General features: G+C 39.9%; 1 protein-coding gene across 10 annotated transcripts in view; it reads right to left on the bottom strand.

Moving 5' to 3' along the window:
• The window catches only part of LOC307219908 (ankyrin repeat and KH domain-containing protein 1-like), a 90,662-nt gene that overhangs the window by 3,276 nt on the left and 61,740 nt on the right, over positions 1–25,646 (bottom strand). For 4 of the 10 annotated variants that reach the window (XM_079983425.1, XM_079983423.1, XM_079983428.1 and 1 more), the window contains 10 exons: positions 21,027–21,122; positions 19,192–19,308; positions 17,703–17,877; positions 13,728–14,184; positions 10,861–11,007; positions 8,460–8,570; positions 7,500–7,649; positions 5,779–7,391; positions 3,403–3,612; positions 1,701–1,952 (listed from right to left, as the gene is read on the bottom strand). In XM_079983425.1, coding sequence (XP_079839551.1) covers positions 1,701–1,952; positions 3,403–3,612; positions 5,779–7,391; positions 7,500–7,649; positions 8,460–8,570; positions 10,861–11,007; positions 13,728–14,184; positions 17,703–17,877; positions 19,192–19,308; positions 21,027–21,122 — 3,328 coding nt within the window. The remainder of the gene's footprint in view (positions 1–1,700; positions 1,953–3,402; positions 3,613–5,778; positions 7,392–7,499; positions 7,650–8,459; positions 8,571–10,860; positions 11,008–13,727; positions 14,185–17,702; positions 17,878–19,191; positions 19,309–21,026; positions 21,123–25,646) is intronic. The other 6 variants (XM_079983426.1, XM_079983427.1, XM_079983430.1 and 3 more) reach the window with 6 other exon arrangements.

Genomic DNA, 25,646 nt, shown 5'->3' with positions numbered 1-25,646 from the left:
GAGATTCCTGTGGCCTGAGGTTTAGGAACATGAGAAATGCTTTGTCATAACAAACTGTTTGCCCATCTAGCCCAAGTATTATCTGTGACTAGCAGCAGATAGTTCTATGTCATCCTTCTAACTGGGGATTCCAGGGATTCAACCTGGGACTACCTCCATGCAAAACAATTGCTCTGCCATTTAAGGGTGCGTTGTCCCATTCCCTCCTCACTAACATCCTCTTGTACTTTGTCCTGCCAATGTCTCAAGCCAAACATGGTGCTAGCAGGACATACCTGCACAACAGAACTACTTAGTAGTAGCTGAAACTTCACTTACTGATTCACTGCAGCAATACCTACTCCCCAAGACACAAACTACTATTTGAAATTCAAAAGGACTTGCCTCTTCAGAAATAGAAAATGCTGCAGTAAAAAAATCAGGAATTAAAACTCCAGCTGCTATCATAGGGTTCCCTTTTTGCCAGTACCTCCCTTATTTGGGGTCTAATCACTGCACATCAAAGGCACGTATCCCCCCCCCTTCTTCCCATATCCTAGAAGTTGTCACTCCCTGGCACCACTCCCGTTTTGGTATCTCCAGGTTCTCATCTAGCCTCTATACGCCCTTTCAATGGTCTTCCGTATCCAATTTACTGAAAATTACTTATCAAAAGATCTTCCTTCCTGTTAACTGCCATCTTCAATTGCTCTGAATGCCTCTTCTAAACCATTGTGTCTCCTCCATACCGATCACCCCTTTCCAGTTTCCTACACTGACTCCATGGGATGCATTGCACTGACTTGAAGATTCGCTTTGGAGCTCTCTCTACTCATGTGTCTTCATTTCTTTCATGCTGCACAAGGCTCACTATCAGCCACTTTTCCCACTCCCCTTTCTCTGAACTTTCTGCCATGCAACAGTTCTGTATCCCTGTATAGACTTATTTTTCTGCAGCTCCACTTCCTTAGCAACCTTCCTGGCTATTCTCAGAAACACTCTTCTATTCAGGGCTACTACTGGCATTATTAAATTCCTGCATGGAAGATTTCCACTCTTGCACAAAGTAGGAAAAGCACAATGTGCAGGAATACATGTTTAAAGTACTAAAGATGTTTAATTTCTGTCTAAACAATGGACTCTTTAGGATTTATTTAGTTAAAAGCTCAAGAGCTAGATATAATATGGCTGGGAACCTTTATCCTGTATTTGCAAATTACTGTTTCCTTTAACTCTTACAATCATTGTAAGACCGCCTCTCCTGGTATGCCCCCACAGAGGAACTTACGGTCTTCAAATAAAAACATCTTGAAGGTCCCAGGCCACAGAGAGGTTAGGCTGGCCTCAACTAGAGCCAGGGTGTTTTCGGCTGCGGCTCCAACCTGGTGGAACGCTCTGTCGCAAGAGACAAGGGCCCTGCAGGACTTGACATCTTTCTGCAGGGCCTGCAAGACAGAGCTGTTCCACCAGGCCTTTGGTCAGGGCGCAGCCTGACTCGCTCCTTTGGCAATCTTTACAAAACTTTAGTTTATGGTTGCCATCAATTTTGATTTTAATTAATTTTTATAATGTTTTTATACTGTTGCACTATTTTAGTGTTGTTAGCCGCCCTGAGCCCGGCTTCGGTTGGGGAGGGCGGGATATAAATAAATAATAATAATAATAATAATTATTATTATTATTATTATTATTATTATTATTATTTCCTTTGAGATACTCACCTGAAACATTGTTAACACCAAATGACCAGATACCACTGTGTCCGACAGGAGCTGCAAAGTTGGTTCCCAAGGGGGTAGGTGTGACAGAACCTCCTTGACGAATCCTAGCAAGTCTTTCTGTTCCAATAGGCGGTGGCACCTTTCGATCTTGTGCTGTGCTCCCTGATTTTGGCTGACCCAGAGAAGAAGGTGCAGAAGCAGCTGAAAGGGGCGAGGATGATCCCGAGGAAACTGATGGAATAGGAGATTCACCTGATGAAAAAACAGTTCTCTTGCTTTATCACACATGAAATGCTGAGTTACCTTGACTGCTGCTCTAGGAAGTTTCCACTAGAGATGAAATTCTCAATGCTTCAGCAAAAGTACACTTCTACTGTAATCAGCAGGATTTATATACTAAAAACATTTTTTTTTGGTAAAGTATCAGTATTCTGAAATAGATGAAAACTGTGTTTTGAATTTTAATGCATCTTAAACTAGGTTATAACATGGTACTTCATGATATAGTTTATTATTAGCTTATGTCTTCAAAACTGTACATCCATCAAGGAGCTGTTTGAGAACATGCTTCAGGGAATGCATTGGCAAAGCAAACCACTTCTTATTGGACAATTCTGGCAGGTGGCTGGGATTGCTCACCTGCCAAAGGCAGCCCATGGAGTGCAGTGAGATTAAGATCTGACTTGTTGGCCAAAAGGGTCTCCCTCCCTTCCCCAAATGTCTCTAATCATCAGCCTCAACAAAAAGCTGGGTCACCCTGCCTAAGTTATCTAGGCTCTTTAAACATTTATACTTCAGAGCTATCTGCCAGGTTTATTGTTCTTTGTCCCTGACTGACATAGGAGCCAATGGCTCTCTAGTTTATTTACTAAGCTTAAAAATAACTATAGGGGACGTTTTCTCCATGACTGATCTATGAAACAGACTGGACTGCGTAGTGGTCTGTTAACAAGCACTCAACTGATTTTCCCATCTCCATACACCAATGTCTAGGATAAATAAGCCACTAAAGAGAGAGATAAGGGGAGAAATAACCCAAAGGCAGCCAGCCAGCAGCTTCCTTGTGGCGTATAATTGCAGCCTCCTCCAAATCACTGCTGAACAAACAAAATTATCAAGAGCTGATCTCATTCAGCAAGCATCCTATATAGATCAACTCTAGCTGAATCTATAACATGACTTAAGCATCACTTATTTACATTCAGATATTCTGAACCTGTCTGGGATCAGATAGAGAGATAGATAGGCAGACAGATAGATAGATAGATAGATGGATAGATAGATAGATAGAGGCAGTTTAAAAGTATTGGGTCTAAACTAAAGCAAATGTGCAACTGCATGCATGTTTCCTTTAAATTGTTTTTAAGACCAGCAGTGGTCATAGGGAGCTGCAAATTTGAGTGGGTAAAGAATGAAATGGGAAGGGTATTTTTATCTTCCTTCCAACAGAGAGAAAATTGTGACAGATTTGTGTGTAGGGAAAGCCAGATGGGAAAAGTCAAGCAACCCTCACTCCATCAATTCTTCTACTCAAACTCTCTGAAAAGGAAGGGGAACCTTCATGTGACTGCATGTTATGTCTAATTTGGCCCCTTTTAAGCAGTTCAGTAATTTCATCTTTTCAAATTGCCTCAATTTCTTTAATTAATGCTGAAAACAAATTTATGTGTTAGAATCATACAGCCAGCAAAAAGGTCAATACCAACAGACTGAAGAGTTGAATTAGACAGACCCCCAAAACTCCTACATGAATTTGTAGCACTTGTCCAAGGGTGTGGTGAAAAATGCTGTCTGTTAAAGCTGGGGGTCCCAACAGGTGCTGGCCCTTGAAGATAAACCCGTGCTCCTTGAATGTTTGCTGAAAAACCAGCCATAGGCGCTGAAGAGGAGTTTGAGGAGCTGCTGGATGGATCTAGAGAAGGTAAGTCTACAATTAATATGATTATGTCTGAGAAAATAACTCCAAAGACCCTACTTGTTACCCAGTTATACTACGAATTACAGAAACCCTCCCATCATAATCTGATGAGGTCTGTAGGATAAACAGATTCTCATTTATCTTGATTTCTATCATTAAATAGGGCTGGGTTACATTTGGGATTTTTCTAGCCTGCCCATATAATAATTAATTACATCCTGTGTTTTAAATATTACTTGCTTCTAGCATGAACTGCTTTTCACAATCCTACCTAAAATTAAGGAGAATATTTATAGATGTTCTGTGCATAGTTGAGTTGGCATAAATAGTTAAGCCAAGATAGGGGAAATTATTTGTTATTGCCAAATTGGTCAAATCCCCAGTATATACAGTAATCTCAAAATGGCATAGTTACCTGTATAGTTTTGCAGTGCAAACATTTTCAGACTGAGTCAAACTAATACCAGCCTGGCTTGATGTGAGCATTTCACAACATTAAACTGTCACTCTTACTGCAGGCATTAAACATTTTTCAAAACACCAGGGAAGAAAACACAACCAGCGTAGAATTCAGTTCAAAATCACATTTTTAGATGATGTAGACCAGGAGTGGTTAACTTGATGTTGTTGGGACTACAGTTCCCATAATCTCTGCCCACTGGCCACATTTGCTGAGATAAATTCAAATACATCTGGAACAGGTTCCCCATCCCTTCTGTAGACTCAATGAAAAGATTTTGCTCCTCTTTTGCAGCAAAAGCCAATAATGGGATAGTCTGCTGCTCAAGACCATTTTCTCATGGTTGATTAAGCAATTTTGCTTGCATATTTAGGTTCTAAACTAGCGAGAACGCCTCCCCAGATGGCTGAATATAGGTGCTTTTCCACTTTACCTCTCTCTATGTGGTTTGTTGCATCTACTGCGTGGTGTATTTTAAGAGCTCTTACAGGGCCTCACTTCATCCCCAGAATGACTGTGGGATAACTGAGGGTCACTATTCTGGTTTGCTTGTTCTTTAAATGCCACCACATAGTGGATGGTTGAAAGGCTTCTAAATTAACATCCCACAAGTCTCCTTTATGTCCATTAGTACACACATAATTTTCTCACAATGGAATTCACATAAACAGGTCACAAGGATATAGTGCCCATGCAATGTAGAACTTGGTTTAAACTATGAACAGCAGCAAGTTGAGTAAAATCCTTCTTAATCTTATTTTACCAACTATGGTCTCTGTAAAGGTTAGTACTATCAGGACTGAGGCTTAGAAATGCTGCCTATGCTCAGCAATTGGTTATTACATCAATGTGTCAAAGATAAATATCTGTAAACCGCATCAGCAAAGATTCAGAGTGGGGTTTTGTTTTTTTTTAACTGAACCCTACTGGAATTCAAGTTTGAGAATGTAAGAAATCTCAGAGCTGACTGAAGAGGAATTATCATCTGCTAAGTATAAAGCACAATGCAAAACCTTAGTGCAAGCATAACATACCGGTAATCAAAGAGTGTGGCTTGTATTGACTGCAATTAAAACTGGTCAACACCACAAATCAGCAACAGAGGGAATGGCCATCCTTCCATTTCCTATTTAATTATGCAACTTATTTTTATCTCATTATGGTTCTGACAAGAGTTCAAAAATAAAAAAGCAGAGCAAAGCTTTAATAGGTGGAATGCTGAGAAACATTTTCCTAAAATGCAACTTTTGGTTCCATTTTGTTATGGAGTAAAGAAAAAGGCTAACTTATCAATGAATCACATTATCTTGTCTTAGAGGAAGACAAACACAGGAAAGGGGAGGGACTGGTATGAGGGTATGTGAAGGATTAAACAAAAAGTCCCCATCATCTATATGGGCCAGAATTTTTCTTTAGGATGTTCTGTTTCCCCCATCATTTCACAGAAGTTACCTGAACGTGTGCCAACGTTCATTCTACAGAGTCACACCAATTCCCCCATCTCTTGGTTATATTAAGTCACATTATGAAGAAAATATCAACTGAGTAAAAATAATCAAAGACCCAACACAATTCTTGTTTTCAGTATTCCTCTGGTTCAGGATCACAGAAACAATTTTAAAGTTTGGGGAAGCTTTTCAATTACTATCAAGAGGCCATGAAGAATGATCTCCCTTTCCATGCAGAACATAGCAACTCACCTACAGGACTAGTTGAAACTCTCTGGGAAGGAGGCCGGAACCCTGGAGCCTTGGAGTTATCAGGATGCACATTTTCCATGTGCCCCATCACAGAGTTACCCAAAAACGTAGACTGGACAGTGTAAGGTTGGTCTGCTGCTCCCCGTGTGGACAGTGGGCAATCTCCCCATCCCTGGTTAGCTGGCACCTGGTTGCTATCAAAAAGACTGCTAAAGTGATTGAAGAGTGTTGCTGGGCCAAATGTAGGAGGCAAGGATTTGTTTGCTGGGTTAATATGCATCTGAGAACCGTTCATAACGTTCATGGGCGATGACAGCTGAACTGTGGGTGGTGGCCCTTGCGAAGGTGTCAAAGGTACTGCATTTGTAACGAAAATGGACTGAGGTTCCTGATGTATGTTTGCATTTGGTACCATTGAATAAAATGAATTTCTAGGTTGCATTCTGTGAGAGACACGGGGTGCTGGTACAGCTAACTGAGGTAAGGTACCATTGTCCTGATTATCCGTAGCAACCGATCTAGGTGAAGCTAAGCTTAATGGAGTAGGTTCTGAACTGGAAGAAAAAGGCATAGATATGGGAGGACTTAAGTCAGACATATTGGTCGGCAGTGTTTCATCTTGCGCGTTGTTTGGAGGTGCAGGACTGCTAGATGTGCACGTTTCTATGACTCCTGAAGTGCTGCCAGATGAGATATTGCTGCTAGCAGCAACCGATGATGGCACACATGCGTTTCCAACAGATTGTTCTGGTGTTGATGCCTTTTCTTTGGGTACTGGGGCAGAAGAAACAGCATCTGTTTTAAGTGCAGACTGCTGTGCCTGTGGAACACTAGCGGGTAGAAATGTAGTGGGAACATGCCCAGTGTTTTCAGGTGCAGGAGAAGCTGAAGGCAGTGTGCTACATGTAGTTGTCACAGTTGAGATCGCTGTCGTCATGGTACTTGTTTTAGGAACGCAAGCGAACAACTGTTTCCTGACCGATGATGGAGTCCGGTTACTTGTAACACAGAGTGGCTGAGAGGATGCAACTACTGAAGAGACAGTACCAGGACAAGTGGGAGCTAAACCCGTGGATTCAGGCTGCAAAATATTGCCATTCTGGTTAACTACGCGACTTGAACTGTTATGCTTTGGAGAGCTATTTGTGCTGCCTGGGTTAACTGGCCTCACTGGGAATGGACCCCAGGTGTTTGGAGAGGTTGAAAATGTTCCTCCAAATTGGGCCATCGGTAAGCGAGGGTGACGAATTTGTTGCATAGTTTGGGCAGCCAATATGGCAAAGTGAGGGTGGGAATAAGCTAAGGGAAGAGAGACTGGAAAAGAAGAGCGGACGTTTGCAGGGACATTCTTGCTTAATTTGTTAGCAGACTGGAAGGTAGACAGCGTTGATGACTGAGAGGTGACAAGAGATGGAGCTCCAAGGGGAAATGAGTTTTTGTTTGAAGCTGAAGCAGTACTGACGCCAGATGAAAAATTTGTATGGACTGACTTGGTGCTGGAAGCAGGTGTTCTTATATGAGTTTTAGGAATTAAATCTTCCAGTTCCTTGGCAGGATCTTGAATAAGGGCATTAATAAGTTGTACTGCATATCTTGTTGATTCTGTTCCACCCCTGAAATAGAGAAGGCAGGATCATCTTTAGAACACAAGGCTCAGTTCAGTACAACTTAAATCCATTTGAAAAACATGAGCTTTAAACATTAGATTTTAGGCACTCTACCTTATTGTGATCATTCTTTCTCCATTTTTATCTTTTTGTTTGTCCACATCAATATGAGCACCAGTGACATCCTGGATTGCTGTGATGTTGCACCCACCTCTTCCCATTATTCGAGAAACAACGGATGCTGGGACAGAGAGCTTTTTTGACCTAAATGACAAAAATTATAAATGTTTTAAGTTTAAGAGATTTAGGTAGTATTATAATATACTCAGCCTGAAAAGTGAGATGAGCACTGCACCCCTTAGTCGCCTCTGACTGGACTTAACTGTCCAGGAGTCCTTTACCTTTAACCAAATATTATAGTATGTCATTTTGATAACTAGCCAAGCATCTCAGGATAGTTAAAGTGATATTCTTGCGGATATTCTGGGTGTTCTGGGCATGTGAATTTTTGTTTAACTTAGGCTAATAGCTCTTCAGATAATGCTACTGTAATTCACACATTAACTGCCAAACTTTTAAAAAGCCCCCCTTGAGAATATGTGTACTACTGACAAACTGAATGGTTACTATGCCTTTTAACTGCTATGCATGCTTTAGAACTGGAGATATACCACATATTTTACCCTACAGCTCTGAAAACACTAATGAAGAAGCTCCATGTGTACTGAAAGTCATGGAAAGGTTTTTGTTGTTGTTTTTTTTAAAAATCCCTGTTATTATATATCTTGTACTTGTTGAGTCACTATCTTTTCCTTTAGTTATTTTAAAAAATGACATTCCCTCCAACAATTCCAGCAGCCTTGGAAGTTTACAAGCCCTTTCCCCAACACTTCTTCACATGGATTCTATTTTCTTCCTCTCTTCAGCTCAGTTCCGACAGTAATACATAAACCCCTGTAATCCATACTCCCTGAAGTTCTAAACCGTCATGGATTCCACCCGCAGCCTCATCTACAGCCTATTCATAAATCCTCTTCAATTCCAATGCAGAACTTTTGAATGCCACCAAAGTACCTTTTTGCTCCTGAAAGACAGCGTCCGCCTCTCTGCAGCTGAAACTGTTCAATTGGCGTTGACTGCAGAGTGTTGCTAGGGGAAGGGTCCTTTAAAACTCTGCCTACTTGCCTGTCAAGGATAGAAAATACAATTTTCATTAGTTTTCTAGGCAAGAGATGAAAAGAGTTCCGAGTCATACATTTTCAAGCTCAGGTCCAGACAAGAAAACCTTCTCTCATTTCCCCTGTTTTATTTGTTACATATATATTATCGATCTCTGTGGAAACCCAAGGGATCTCCAAGCCAGATATTAGCAGGTCCCAGATCTACTCAGCTCTACACATATGGAACTATTGTAGGCACTTCCAAAACATGTTCTAATTATACCCTAGATTAGTCAAGACTAAAATATCACAATTATTTAAAACACTAGGAAATCTTAAGAAACTGGTGTGATAGGCATATGGAACCTGATATTGTACATAATATAGATGGCAGTCCATTTAAGGCCCATTGAAATCAGTTGAGCAGTTAATGGCTTATTGTCCTCCCCAATTCAACAGGATTAAGTACTTCATTAGAATCACTGTGCTCCACACAGCGCAGAATCTATAGCTCTGTTAGGATAGCAAAATATCTCTTTTTAAAATAGTTTGACAGAAAGGGAAGGCTTTGGAAGCATACATATTTCTACAAGATTCACTATTGTTAATATGTCTACAAATGCATCAGCAGCCAAGAAAAAAGTTACATCAGAACTGTTACATATGGAAAAGTATATGGTTTCATATTAATGGCTCAGATTTAAAATGTCAAAGTTGTTTGCATTTATTAAGTGTACTTTTTATAATGTAAATAGCCTGTGCTCCTCGGTTGAAGGGTAGTACAGAAATTTAATTAATAATAATAATTTATTAAATTTATATACTGCCCTTCATCTCAAGGCAGTTCACAAGATAAAAGAACAAAATAAGTAGTTAAAACAAAAACCTCTCCTCTCACAAACACATTTAAAAAACTGTAGAATCATAGCTATCAACTTTTTCCTTTTCTTGCAAGGAACCCTATTCGGAATAAGGGAATTTCCCTTTTTTAAAAAAGGGAAACGTTGACAGCTATGTGTAGAATATCAATCAGCCAACGGCCTGGTTGAAGAGGAATGTTTTTGCCTGGTGCCTAAAGATATATAATGAAGGTGCCAGATGGACCTCTCTGGGGAGAGCCTTCTACAAATGAGGAGCCACTGCGGAAAAGGCCCATTCTTGTGTTGTCACCCTCTAGACTTCTCATGGAGGAGGCACACAAAGAAGGGCTCAGATGCTGATCTCAGGCTCCAGGTTGGTTTATATGAGGTGAGTTGGTCCTGGAGGTATTGCAGTGCTGAGCTGTTTAAGGCTTTATAGGTCAAAACCAGCACTCTGAATTGGGTCTGGAAGCTAATTGGCAGCCAGTGTAGTCCGGCCAGGATCAGTATATGCTCACACTGTCTTGCACCTGTAAGCAACCTGGCTGCCAAATTCTGCACCAGCTGAAGTTTCTGAACTGTCTTCAGAGGCAGCCCTATGTATGATGCATTTCAGTTGCTAAGAGGTTAAGAAGAATAAACAAGGACATATTTCTCCTGTCTCTCTCCCAGCAAAGGTCAACATACAGAGTGAGCAGAACAGTTTCTGTGCCAAAACCAGGCAACCCCCCCCCAAAAAAAACCCAATTGAAATGGATCTAGAAATTCAGTTTCCACCAAGAGCACCTGAATCTGGTGCATGAACATCCACTCTAGAACCTTGCCCAAGAACGGGAGTAGTTTTACCACCGTCTCCTTCAAGCAGGCAGGGACCAACCCCTCTCGTAAGGCTGCATGAATCACCTGCCTGGCCCAGCCAGCTGTCTCCTCACTGCTAGTTTTTTATCAGCCACAAGGGTCCAGAGCATAAGTGGTCGCCCTGACTAATCCAAGCACCTTGTCTGCATCCTCGAGCCTTACTAACTTAACAACAACAACAGGGCTCTTACAAGAGAATTGACAGTCTGCTTCCCAGTCACCCAGCATCTCAGCTTTACATAATGGGGTGCATACACAAACCTCAGGCTCAAATCCCCACTTCCACGTGCAGAACCTTCACTGTGAACTAGGATCCATGAGTAGGCGCTGCTTATGTGATGCTACTTAACACTTAAGTTTGTGTGATAGGAGAGAGCATGTGACCCTAATGTTTGCTCCTCAAGTCCACAGCATTTAAGACTTATAATGTATGTTAAAGTTAGCAAATGCCAAGTGCTTTTAAAAAAAATCTGACACGTGTATCCACTACCATTCGTATACTGTCATACCTTCACCCCCAATTCAAAACTGACCAAATTACCAATCATGCTCAAACTGGTCAGATGCTATTCATGAAACTGCATGAAAACAACTTACCTTCTCACTACTTCTTTCCAGCCTTCTTCTCTTTTTTGCCCTCTTTTTGGACTAGTCAGATTCAACTTTATGTTCGGAGACGTCAGAGGCAGAGACACAGATTTATAACTTGTTGTTAAGGAGTTTGGATTAGCTTCACCTTCAAGTCTAAAAACAAAGATAAGTTTGATTACTGATTGCCTGCCACCAAATGATCAAAACCTCAATTCCAATTACTGAATTCCATGTAAGTGAATGATACAAACTGTTATCAACAGGGTCCTCCAAGTGCTCAGGCAGCATAATCCTATTTCCAGATGAGTTCAGGTGAGCACAGAATATGGAACATTTGTTCCTAATACAGGAAGCTCTATCAACAGAGCGCTAATGACTATGTAGGGGGGGCACTTATTTTGATAAAAGATTAATAACTTTTGATAACACTTAATGGCAGCGTAAATTGTTTTGTGGCAACAGTTGCATTAATTATGTGCAAAGGGGATGGGGGACTGTTGAACAGCCTGCTTACCTGAATCTGGTGTTCTTATGAGTGGTAATTATGCAGATACGCTTAAAGGTTATGAACCTGTGCACAGAATTGTTCAGAACTTTTTGAATTTAAAACTAACTTTGGGCACGAACGATCTGCCCAAGGGTAGTGTAAATGTACCACAACTTCCTGCTTGGCACTTAAGTATCATAGTTATACAGCTACTTGCAACAAGGAAGACCAACTGTGTGGATGCACAGATAGCTATGTGGGAAACATCAATTTCAGGTAAGCAACCTCAGCTTTGTGTTTTTTTGTGGGGGCACAAACATAGGAGACTGGTAAGCTAGTTATTGAGATACTGGATGCAGGTATCTTTGTATGAACAAGGCTAAGGATAGCCCACATCTGAAGTGTCCACTCAGCTTAAGTTGACAACTGAGGCCAGTTGACAACTGGGGCCAGGCTGTGACTCGAATGTACTCAAAAACCATCTGGTACTTGGTATTGGGCCAGTTCATGTTAAATGGTATGTGAAGAGACCCAATTAGAAAATTCTGAAGATGGCACTTGGAAGAAATTCTCCCTAATGATAAAATGGTGGCTGAAAAGAGAACTGAACAGAAAAATGTGGAATTCACCCCATAGGCCATAAGCACTATAGTCAAAGAGCAGATCTTTTACACCAGAAATATCTAGATTTAGTTCTAGGAGGGTTGAATGATGCAGAGGCAGAACCTGTGCGTGCCTGGGCAGACCAAAACTGGTATATATTGCAACTATAACTGAAATCCATCTGGCTGTGACCATGAAAAGGACCTTCTCCATAGCTGTACCAAGGCCCTGGTGCTCACCTCTGAGACAAGTTAGTCATGATCCTGCCATTTGAAACTATAGTGAATGCCAAAGATTTTTAAAAAAGAAGAAGACTTGACTATAACATCTGGTTTTAGTAGCTGGCTGATTTTGAGCTACTTAGATATGTCAGTTGTAATTGTTTCATCTTCTGTTGTTGCTTTTAAATATTTGTTTTATCTTTTTATGCTATATAACAACAACAACAACAATTTATACCCCGCCCATCTGGCTGGGTTTCCCCAGCCCCTCTGCTTAGATCTTGTAAAAACTTGATGTTTTGTTATTTTAATAGTGATGTTCTTAGGTACCTTGTACTATTTATAAAAAATGTAAGGTATGAATCTTTTAAATAATACGGAACTAGCTAATCATGAAGTGTAGGTCTGTAGCCAAAATGTATTCACAGGATCTCTCCAAAACAAGCATGGGAAACTTTTAAAGGGTCTTAATTAGGTCCACAAGGCTGTTTCCCTCTAACCACACCCACTTGCCCACACATGACATCAACTGTGGAGTCAGGCAAACCCACAACTGCAAAGGAATGACCAGGAGCATTAAAGGGAGCTCCCACTGTTCCTTATCAAGCAGTAAATTCCAGTGGGCCTTGCATTCGGTACTAAATTTTAAACGGTTCCAAAGGCAAGCCTTGCTTGCACAGGGACAATACTGTGGTACCTCAGGTTAAATACTTAATTTGTTCCGGAGGTCCGTTCTTAACCTGAAACTGTTCTTAACCTGAAGCACCACTTTAGCTAATGGGGCCTCCTGCTGCCGCTGCGCCGCCGGAGCACGATTTCTGTTCTCATCCTGAAGCAAAGTTCTTAACCTGAAGCACTATTTCTGGGTTAGCGGAGTCTGTAACCTGAAGCATCTGTAACCTGAGGTACCACTGTATAAAGTGCATCCTAATATTCCCAATAGTTCCTTTGCAGTCATGTCAGGTATGGATGGGACAGGTGGGTGCAGCGGGGGGAAATGGCCTTGTGCATCACGCTAGCCACCCCTGCTCTAGATTATGGGGAATTGGGAACCATTAGCATACCTTGCCTTGGCTAAGCAACACACTTGCATGCTAATGGTCACTGCTCCCACCAACAGGAAACCTTTGATGCAGGAGGATGACAACTGCTAAGAGGAGCACACAGGTGCTCATGTGCAGAGCAAGCAGCATCTGTTACACCCACCTTCACCACGAGGTCAGAGAACCTGCTGCCCAACCCTGTCTTCAAAGTTACATTCTGGCAAAACTAGATGATATCATTTGCTGTTACTGTTGTCCTGGAGGATTAACGTGCAGCTGTTGCTTTTAATTGCTTTGCTTTGTTTTTGATCAGGAGGGATGAATTAGAGGTTACCAAAGAGAGCTCATCTCCTTAGTAACATCTAATTTGGGGATCTATAAGGTAATTTAAAGCCTCTAATCCCCCAACCTTGAAGCCCAAGGTCCAAAACATGTGCATTCAGAAACATTTCAGCATCAAGCTAGCATGAAAAAGACTCATTAAAAGCTTCAGTAATGGAGATATAACTTGTGACTCACCTGGTTTGCACTTTGGAAACTGAGGTGTTAGTCTTGTCTTCCTGAGAAGGGAGCAGTACTGAGGCATATCGTCTCTCGCCTGAAGAGTGTGTGTCCATAGTGAAGTTTAGTTCCTGGCTTTTACCACCGCTGCTGCTCTCACTATTGCAATCTGTGCTGTCTAAGTTGTCAGAATCACTATTTCCACCAGCACTACCGCCTCTTGGCTCTCCGTTGATTTTATTTTTATCTGCTTTTTGCTGTGCTAGAGTTATATGCTGGTCTGGCAAAATTATCTGCACATTTTGAGGAGTGTCTTTTGTTTTATTCTTCTTATTCTTTCTATTTGTGCTGGGAGTTGTTACCACATTGGCCCTCTTCTTTCCAAATGCATTTGTGAAAGTAGTTGATGTTGCAGATATTCCAATAGTAGTTGTAGTGGTTGCACTTGGAGGCTCTAAAGGAACTTCTTGATCAACTGAAACAAAACAGATTTTTAATGCTTTTGGTTGGCATGCATACTTATGGTATGACAAGGTTAAGATCAATAAGGCCTTTAAGAACCATATTGTCAGAAAAGCAGTGTTTAATGTCTGGACAAAATATAAAGACTTATTGGAAAATAAAACTCCAAGGTGGCTATCACCTCTGGAAGCTAAGGCCCGAAAAAGACCCAATATGGAGGCCAAATGGCCAAAATATGGGGAAATACTAGAAAAAGACGGAGACAATTGGAAATTGCAGAGTTTGGAGAAAATGAAGGATAAAGTGCGAGACTGGTTACACTACGCTCAGATTAAAGAAGTTTTTAAAAATGACAAAAAGTTAGGGTTCCAGGTGGAGAAATCGAAATTGGAAACAGAATTGTTAGAACCTAAGACTAAGGTACTTTCAAGAATGTATAACTTGCTGTTAAAATGGAACACACAAGATGAAATGGTTAAATCGGCTATGATAAAGTGGGCACAGGATATTGGGTATAATATTATGTTTGAAGACTGGGAAAGGTTGTGGACCACTGGGTTGAACTTCACTGCATGTAATGCTTTGAAGGAAAATGTAATGAAAATGATATATAGATGGTACATGACCCCAGTTAAACTTGCCAAAATATATCATGTGTCTGATAACAAATGCTGGAAGTGTAAAGGAAATGTAGGAACATTCTTTCACCTCTGGTGGACGTGCCCTAGAGTGAAGGCCTTCTGGGAAATGATATATAATGAGTTGAAAAAGGTATTTAAGTATACTTTCCCTAAGAAACCAGAGGCCTTCCTCCTGGGTATTGTCGGCCAGAGGGTGATAAAGAAGGATAGAACTTTTTTCCTGTATGCAACAACGGCAGCAAGGATACTCATCGCTAAGCATTGGAAAACCCAAGATCTACCCACACTGGAAGAATGGCAGATGCAACTGATAGACTATATGGAATTGGCAGAGATGACCGGCAGAATCCGAGACCTGGGAGAGGAGAGGGTTGAAGAAGACTGGAAGAAATTCAGGATTTATTTACAAAAACACTGTAATTTGGTTTGAATGTTAAGAAGGATGCCAGATCATAAACAATTGAGCATCACTAAATTAGACGTAATCTGGATGATAAATGAGACTGAGGAAAATATAAATTTTTTTGAGAATTATCAGACTAAATTAAATGAATAAGATTTAAGAATGTAAATAAGTTGATAAATTGCTGGAAGAAGTTTTGTAATGATGCAAGTGGGAGCGGGAGACGTGAGGGAGTCCAAAGAAGTTTTGACAATACGTTATGATATATGTTATATTGTTTATTATTTTTGCATTTTTGTATTTGGAAAATCTTAATAAATATTTTAAAAAAAACAAAACAAAACAGATTTTTAAAAAATAAAACTTAATGATGGGAACAGTGGCCTCCCCCCCCAAAAAAAAAAACCCCACACCTATATCAGAATGGTAGTGACTTGTACCATGACATCAAAGGCAGAGTTTTTCTGCAAGTTAGACCAGACTTTTAGCATTCTGATTTTAAATCTATTTTTTAAATGCTTTACTAGCTGTTTAAATCACAACGGATGAATTAAAAAAGAACTTCTTTTGAAACCTGCTATTCTAGGAACTGTTTGTTGATTTTCTTCTGTATGTATCATATAGAACTATATAGCATCAATGTATAAGGTACTTTACAGGGTAGAAAGAACTCAGATGGTCGGAAATTGGACAATATTAACATGCAAAGCTTCATTTCAGAGGGATGAGATTCGAAGGTGATTTCAAAAGCTTTAGGGAAGAGGTAGCTTTGGCTGAGTTACTAACAAGGGAGTAAAAAAAGTGACAGTACAACTTGAGACCCATTTTTGCACTACCCTGGAGTTGCTGCAGAACTCCTTCCCACATGGTTAGGGTAGAGATGAGATGAGCCATTCAGAAGGGGCTGTAACCAGGACTTACTTTACCCATAGGAGTAATTGGTGCTGAAGTCAGTTCCAGTCATCAGAATTATAGGAGGGGGGACCCGGGCCAGGTGTGAAGAAGAAACAGGAAGGGATACTTGAGAGAGAGCAGGTGATTGTTGGATGGCCAAGGGTAATAGACACAGTGCCTACAGTATCCATTATGTAAGACACACAGATCCTATCCCAAAGCAGAGTTTAAATCTACAGTTTGACTGGGTTGTGGCAGTAGAGGAAAGATAAAGATTATCCTTTGGGGCTGTCTTGTTAGGTGGGGCATGGGAGGCACTGTAGTAGGTTGGCTCCAGAGCGTCCTAAAGGATCAGTCCAAGGTGGTGCTGGGGGCCTTCAAGTTCTCACCCTTGATCTGTGGGGTGCTTCAAGGTATTATTCTGACCACACGCTGTTTAACATGGAGAGTTGGACTTTGGTGTCACCAATATACAGACAACACCTAGCTCTAACCTACAACCAGGTCTTTTTTTCAGCTGGAACTCGGTGCCATTATAAGAGAACAATGGAAGCTTTCATGGAAAGTTAGGGCACCTCTTTTTCTAGAAAAAAGCACTGCCTGCATCTTCCTGATGCTGTGGAACATCTGAACAGGTGTCTGAAAACGATTCTGTCATACATGAGGGTGAACATGCTGAGGCTTAATCCAGACAAGACAGAGGTACTCTCCATGGTTGGAATGATTTAACAGCACTCTGGTTTGCATCCTGGGATTAGGCTAGGAATACCTTTTACCAGTTTAGGCTGATACAGCAACTATGGCCCTATCTAGAGAGACCAGACCTTGCCTCAGTAATCCATGCACAAATTACATCCAAGACATTACCATAATGGATTCTTTGTGTGGCTGCCTTTGAAGATGGTCTGGAAACTCCAACTGGTGCAGGTTTCCACTGCTAGGATAATGGTAGGGGCAAGGGAACTGGAGGACATGACACCAATTCTGTACCAAATGCACTGGTTATAGGTGCGTTTCTGGATGCAATTCAAAGTGCTTGTCTTAACCTTGAAAGCCCTATATGGTTTGAGACAGAACTATCTGAAGGATAATTGTATGAAGCAATCATACAAACTTGCCTGGGCATTGAGATATGGTTCAGAGGCCCTGTTTGTGTACCTTCCTATGACGTCAATTTGGTTGCCAGGCATGAGAAACAGGGCCTTTTCTGTGGCAGCTCCCAGCCTCTTACACTCCTACACACAGAAGCATGCATGGCCTTTGCACTATGCATTTTTAAATGGGTATCATATAGAACTATATAGCATCAACCCACCGTTTTCAAAATGTATTTTCTGGACTAAGCCTTTTCTTCTCTACAGAGTCATTCTAAATACAACTCTACTAGTTTTATAAATAAGAAAGGAATATAAGCAATGTGTTTGTATACGATGTACACTGCTAACAGAGTCCCTCAGATGACTTGGATATCCAAGTGACCGATTATTACCAAAACACATGTAAAAATTACTTTCACTCTGTGCTTTAGAGGAGCTTTAAATCCCAAAAATACAAGTTTAGAAAACTAAGCTGAAGGAGTGATGAATTCCTCACCATCATCATCATTCTCATCTTCATCTTCATCTTCTTGCAGCTCTAGTGTTTCCTTAGGTTTGTGCTCCTCATCTTCTTCCTGTTTTCGTTTTTGCTCTTCTTTCTTCTTCTTCCTCTTCTCCTTCCTCTTCTCTCTTTTTGCTGCAAGAGCCTGCTTTCTACTCTCTTCTCTGGACTGTGGAAAAATAATTTACAATATACCTGATTACACACCAATATAGAATATAAACATATATACATTGATAACTACAGCAAATGCATTATATATAGAATTCTAAATTCTCCAGTGTCTTCTTTCTGGCTCAAGAAACCTCCATAATGAATGATCCCCCCCACACAAATAATAAAATAAAATAAAATAAAATAAAATATAAAATAATAATATAAAATAATAATATAAAATAATAATATAAAATAATAATAAAATAAAATAAAAAATAAAATAAAATTGGATGGGTTCCCTAAGCCACTCTGGGCAGCTTCCAACTGAATATTAAAAACAATACCGCATCAAACATTAAAAATTCCCTAAAAATGAAAGTAAAAAAAGTAAAAAAATGAAAGTAAACTGAAGTGCTTTTTCCAATCTGGCTTGGCTCACACAGATCCCATCCTGTGTGGGAAAGCACACTGTTGCTTAGGTCAACTGTGCTACAAATGTGTTTTGTTATAGATATGTCTATAGATTGTCTATAGATATGTCTATAGATATGCCTAGATTGTCCTTAAGAGTGGAAACCCTGAAAGCCACCTTCAAATACTGAATATAAATCAATCTGCAGTGGTCCTGCTCTTTTATACAGTATTGCAATTGTAGACCAATTTTTAATACCTGTTTTTAGTGAACTACATTTAGTTTAAGGTATGTTTAAGTAAGTATCTATTTTGATTTTGGTTTATATTCCAGTATAAAGTATTGGCCCAGTTTAGACAATCAGTCTAGGCTTCATAAAACATGAATATGATCCTGACTAATTAACATGAACTCAAGAGTCCCCCGGATTAGACATAATAGGAAACATATGCTACTAAAAGCTAAAAAAAGTGGTGAACAAGCACACAAGGTGAAGCAGGAGTGCTGGGCCTCTTGACACTTGTTTCAAGCTTTATAAATGTATGAGGAAGAGAAAGAGTGTCCAAACTAGACCATAATGTAGTGGACCACTTTATGTTATTACTATCCATAACTAAAGTAAGCTTTACTTTGGAATCCCCCCCAACCGCAAGCTACTGCTTTAGTAACTACTAGCTTGCTACGGTACACAGGAGGATTTTCAACTGTTAGATCTACACCCATTTGATTTAGAAGTCTTGCTAGCCTGAGTGAAGGCGTGATGGTGGCTTACTCCAGAAAATTAAAATCCAAAGCAGACTCAGATTAATCCTCTGCTGCATTTATCCCACACAGGTGCATGAATAAGTCTGAGAGAGGATTTCACTTGATTTATGTAACAGTATTTAAGCAAGGGGATGTACTCTATCATCTTACCTTTTCCAAATCTAGCTCTTTTAGCAGGATGCTTGCATTCTTATTTGCTTCAGCTGCTTGCTGGTCCTTTGCCTTCACAATTGTTTCAACACACTGGTGACATTTCTTCAGCAAATCCTATACAGTAGAAAGTTTGTGAAAAGGAAAGATAGGTTCAGCAAGTTGCTAGACACCAAGAACTACTTCACTGGCATATACAAATGCAGTACCGGAGAATATGTCTGTAGGTAATGAATTAAAACTAGTGATTTTTGATTACTGTTAGGCTGATCTACAGTTTTCTGAAAATACAGCTTTTAAAGCAATTATCAATTTGTTTGCCATACGTGTGCTAACTGATCTTTCAATGCAAAAAGAGCAGAATTTATACTGAAGCTGCACCTGTTATCAATGGCAGCATAAGAAATGCTTTCTAGATTTGGAATGGTAACAGGTGCAAAACCATAACTACCAGTGGAAGTAAAGGTGATCAATTTCCTTAGGCATATCCAGATTTGCAGATGTTGGATATGGTACAGACCAGAAAAGCCTTTACTACTTCAGACAAGATTTATTCCCTCCTACCGTATGTTTCCCCATACATATTTCTACTAGGGGAAATCTAGCATCTTAGAGAAGTATTCACTCCTAGCCTTCTTGCTAACATTTTGGAAGGTCTTTTTTCCAGTGGCAGAAGCATTCAGCCATGCCAATTCACAAGGTCTAACATATTGTGAAGTACAGCCCTTCACAATAGCAACTGCGTATCTATCTCTATATAATGGTAGTCAAGACATATGCGGTAAAACTGAACACAATATTTTTGTAAAAAAAATCCAGTGCTTGTTGAAATTCAGCTATTGGGTATTGGTGGAAGGCAGGTGTGTTGGATAATAGATGCAATGCCTCCCTTGTACATTTCCAATGCAGGCCTGTGAAAATACAACAGTTTTCAACAGCCTCGCCCCCTCTCTCTGAACCTCATTTTTGTCCAACCTACATACATTTATTTCCAATTTGTTGTGCACAGTCCACGCAACTTCCATCAAGGATGTGCTTTTTGGATATAATCTCTATTTGAATAAAGTTTTTTTAAAATAAGCACTTTCAATATTTGGTACATGAACAATGCTGTTCTACCTACATATGAAATATGCATTGCTAATATACTTGTATAGTATAATGTGGTTCCACTATACAGGATCTTGTGAGAGGGCAACTACTGAATCTTGTGAGAGTGATGTAACAAGTGCCTAAAATCCTCCCTTTAGTCTGACCTCATTTTGTGAACTTTTTTTCTTTCAGACCTTTCCCCTAAATTATTTGGGAGCTGTGATCTTCAACTATAAAATTCTTGCAATCTGTTTTTTTGTCTGTTTGTTTTAAGTGGTGAACAGAGACCATCCCCTCCCCACCAACACACCACACCTACAATGGAGAAAATGCCCTCACTCAAGAATTCAGGGTGAGGACGCCTAGCTGTTCATTGTCAGATAGCAACTTTGCTTGCAAGTTAATAGATCCAAGTGGTCTAACACTCAGTTTCATAAACATATCACAGAACCAAGACATAATTGTTTCCATTTTTTATAGTCCACCTTTCCTCTAAAATAGCCAAAGTAGGCTATGTTCAACTTCTGTATATATTTGGTTTTCAAGAACACTATCAATATTGATTAGATTTGGCTTCATGCTCAGTAGCATCAATATCTGTTGAATTTATCTATGCATTATTAAAAATAAATATGGGAACTACTGCTGGGGAAAAACCGCCACTGTTGATTTTTATCATTGTTAAGTTGCAGGTGGTGCACCACATCATATAAGAACACATTGGGAGCCTTTCTGGCACTCACCTTGTCAGTTATTGTTGCTATGTACCTCATGCATTCAATGTCTGAAGGAAACTGGTTAACTTCTTTTACCAAAAACTGCACTACTCTTACGTGACCCTGAAAAAAAAGAGCAGCACCAAGGTTTTATTCATTTATCATCTCCTATCAGAATGGTACACACCAATATGTATACACTAAAACATAAAACACCATTAAAAACAGTACAAAATAATCATTAAAACATTAAACAACTGCATAGGCCTGTCAGCATAACAAGGTCTTCAACAGAAAATCAAAAGCAAGTGTTTCCAGCACAGAACCAGCAACACTAAATACCAGACTGCTGATTGAGGCCAGCTGGGCTTCTGAACATGAAGAACAACCAACAGCACTCCTCTAGATGATTTCAGTGATCAGGCTCAAGGATCAGGATTCCACAAGGTATCCTGGACCCAAGCTGTTCAGGGCTTTGTTTAATCTTGAACTTGGCCAGGGAGCATACAGGCAGCCAGTGCGCATATATGATATGATATGATATGATATGATATGATATGATATGATATGATATATGATATCTATCTATCTATCTATCTATCTATCTATCTATCTATCTATCTATCGAGGTCACATGCTGCCAGTCATCTACCCCCATCTAATTTTAGCTTCCAGACCAAGGGCAGCTCCACATGGAACACATTGCAGCAATCAAATGTCAAGATTAACAATGCATGTACTACAGTAGCCAAAATTATTCTGATCCAGATATAGTGGTAGCAGATATACCCAATGAAGCTGGTAAAAAGCATGCCAGCCACAGAGGTCACTTGGGTCTGGAATGATAAATATTTACCCAGGAGTAATCCCCAAGCTACGTACCTCCTCGTTTAGAGGAAGTGCAACCCTTTCTAAAAAAGGCAACTGTCCTATCCTCTGGACACTGAAACCACCTACCTATAATGCCTCTGTCTTTCCAGAATTCAAATGCTGTTTATTTGCCCTCATCCAGACCACCACTGCATTAAAAGCAATGGTCCAGGGCTTCAACAGCCTCTCCCAATTCAGATGTTATAGAGGAAAAAAGCAGTGTATCAGTGTAGTGCGAGCACCATACTCCAAAACTCCTAATGGCATCTTCAGATGTTAAATAGTTGAGGACAAAACGGTGCCCCCATGGAGCCCCACAGCACAACTGCCAGAAGATTGAAGAGCAGTGCCCCAATGTTACTCCCAGGACTTTACCACACAGCTAGAAATGGAACCTTTGTAAAGAAGGAATTTGATGTTGCACTGTTACAAATGTTCTGTCAGTGCAAGCATTTCTCCTTCCTCAACAGAACAATCTCTCTCAAAAGCTGAACACAGTAACAAATTTAGAAATTGAGGGAAGAAATACTCAGAACCCAGTGGAAATCAGAAAGTGCTTTCAGAGATATTTCAAACAACTATATACTCAAGGGCCGCAAAATGAATCAGAGATAGAACAGTTTCTAAAGAAGAATGGTTTACCAAAGTTGTCTCTGCGGAATAGAACAATCCTGAATTATAAAATAACACAATTAGAGATTGAGGAGGCCATTCAGAACATGCAACTGGGCAAGTCTCCAGGGCCAGATGGGCTTACCTCCAAATATTATAAGACATTGAAAGACTATTTGATACATCCATTAATGGAGGTTTGCAATGAAATTATGGAGGGGAAGAAGGCACCGGAGTCGTGGAAAGAAGCTTTTATCACATTGATACCCAAACTAGAAACTGAAAAGACACAACTTAAGAATTACCGCCCCATCTCCCTCCTAAATGTGGATTACAAAATATTTGCAGACATTTTAGCAAGTAGATTTAAAAAAGTTTTAAATGAAGTAATTCATAAGGACCAGGTAGGCTTTCTCCCAGGTAGACATTTGTTTGCAAACACAAGGAACATTATTGATATTTTGGAACTCTTGCAAACAAACATTAATACAAAAGCAGCCTTGATATTTATAGACGCAGAGAAGGCCTTTGACAATATCTCCTGGAAGTTTATGAAGAATAATTTGGAAGGAATGGGAGTGGGGCGGGGGTTTCACAATGGGATAGAGGCAATTTATTCAGAGCAAAAGGCAAAACTGATAGTCAACAATGTGGTGACAGAAGAGTTTAGAATTGAAAAAGGAACACGACAAGGTTGCCCTTTATCCCCTTTGTTATTTATATCGGTCCTAGAAGTGCTCTTGAATATGATCAGAGGAGACCGGTTGGTGGAAGGTATCCAGGTCGGAGCGAAACAATATAAACTGAAAGCATTTGCAGATGACCTAGTTTTGACCCTACAGGAGCCAGAGCCTAGTACTAAAAGGGTATTGCAACTGATTTATGAGTTTGGTCGAGCGGCGGGATTTAAACTTAATAAGCAAAAAACCAAGGTTTTAGAAAAAAAATTGACTTCTTCAGAATCAGAAAGGTTTCAGAAAGAGACAGAATTAAATGTGGTTAAAAAAGTAAGATACCTAGGGGTAAACATAACAGCGAAGAACAGGAATTTATTTAAAGACAATTATGAAAAATGTTGGTCTGAAATTAAAAGGGATCTAGATGTTTGGTCAAGATTGAAACTTTCCTTGACAGGACATATTGCTGCTATAAAGATGAATGTATTGCCAAAACTTTGCAGTTTGTGGACAAAATGGAGTGTTTTGGGAGGTGGCAGAGAGATATTTCAAAATTTGTCTGGCAGGGCAAAAAGCCCAGAATTAAGTTTAAGATATTAACTGATGCTAAAGAAAGCGGGGGCTTTGCCCTGCCAGACCTAAAGTTGTATTATGAATCAGCAGCTTTCTGCTGGTTGAAAGACTGGCTACTTCTTGAGAACACTGATGTTTTAGATTTGGAAGGATTCAACAATGTGTTTGGTTGGCATGCATATCTGTGGTATGACAAGGCTAAAATACATAAGACTTTCAAGAACCATGTTGTCAGAAAAGCAGTATTTAATGTCTGGTTGAAATATAAAGACTTATTGGAAAACAAGACCCCAAGGTGGTTATCACCAATGGAGGCTAAGGCCCTGAAAAAACTCAATATGGAGGCCAAATGGCCGAAATATTGGGAAATAATAGAAAAAGATGGAGATAACTGGAGGTTGCAGAGTATGGAGAAAATAAAAGATAAAGTGCGAGATTGGCTACATTATGCTCAGAAGTTTTTAAGTTGGACAAAAAGATAGGATTCCAGGTGGAAAAATCAAAGTTAGAAACAGAACTGTTAGAACCCAGCTCTAAGATACTTTCAAGAATGTATAACTTGCTGTTAAAATGGAATACACAGGATGAAACGGTCAAATCAGCCATGATAAAATGGGCACAGGACATAGGGTATAACATCATGTTTGCTGACTGGGAAAAGTTATGGACCACAGGTTTGAGATTTACGGCATGTAATGCCTTGAAAAAAAACATTATGAAAATGATATACAGGTGGTACATGACTCCAGTCAAGCTTGCAAAGATATACCATGTGTTTGATAATAAATGTTGGAAGTGTAAAGAAGCTGAAGGAACATTCTTTCACCTCTGGTGGACTTGCCCTAGAGTGAAGGTTTTCTGGGAAATGATTTATAATGAACTGAAAAAGGTATTTAAGTATACCTTCCTTAAGAAACCAGAGGCCTTTCTCTTAGGCATTGTTGGTCAGAGCGTGCAAAAGAAGGATCGAATCTTTTTTATGTATGCTACAACAGCAGCAAAAAGCTGGAAAACTCAAGAATTACCCACACTGGAAGAATGGCAGATGCAACTGATAGACTATATGGAACTGGCGGAGATGACTGGCAGAATCCGAGACCTGGGAGAAGAACTGGTGGAGGAAGACTGGAAGAAATTTAAGGACTATCTACAAAAATATTGTAAATTGTATGAATGTTAAGAAAGATGTAAGATTAGCAAAAACATGGCTTCAACAAACTAGTTATAAAGAATATAAATTTAAATTTAATTGGAAGACGAAAAGATAAATTTTGGATAAGTAACATTTTATGATTAAGTTTCAATAAGAGTATGTTAAATCCCAAAATTTGAGATATTAATATTGGAAAATTATATTATATGAATTAAACCAAGTTAATAATTTGCTGGTAAAATTTATGAGTTTAGAAAGCAGGAACAAGGGTTGTGAGGAAGTCCAAAGATGAGTATGAAATGTGGATATTGGAAAAGATTGTGTTATTATCTATGTCTTTTATTGTTAAACTAAAATTTAATAAATATTATAAAAAAAAAGAACAATCTCTCTTCTCCTCCTACCTGGTTTTTGGGTAGTGTTTTTTTTTTGGTGAGGGTTCTCCTGACTTCCACCCGAGTCATTTTGGGGGGGGGGGGGAGAGCAGGAGGCAGGACAGCTCCTTTGCCCTAGTGGAAGTCCTTGCATAGTTTTCCAGTAGCAGGACCATTAGCTGAATCCAGCCCAGTATCTCAGATAACCAGGCCACACAGCTGATCTAGGAGGATACCAGGATCAATGGTATGAAAGGCCTCTGGGAAACTAAGAGTAACAGGATCACAATCTGCCTGTCCCTCTCAATAAAGGTCATCCGCCAGGGCTGATTCAGTGCCCTAATCAGGCCTAAAACCAGACTGAAGTGGATTCAGATAATCAGTGACA

The sequence above is a fragment of the Podarcis cretensis genome (assembly GCF_951804945.1).
Source record: "Podarcis cretensis genome assembly, chromosome: 7".
Lineage (NCBI taxonomy): Eukaryota > Metazoa > Chordata > Lepidosauria > Squamata > Lacertidae > Podarcis > Podarcis cretensis.
This window is presented reverse-complemented; position numbering and strand designations above follow the sequence as displayed.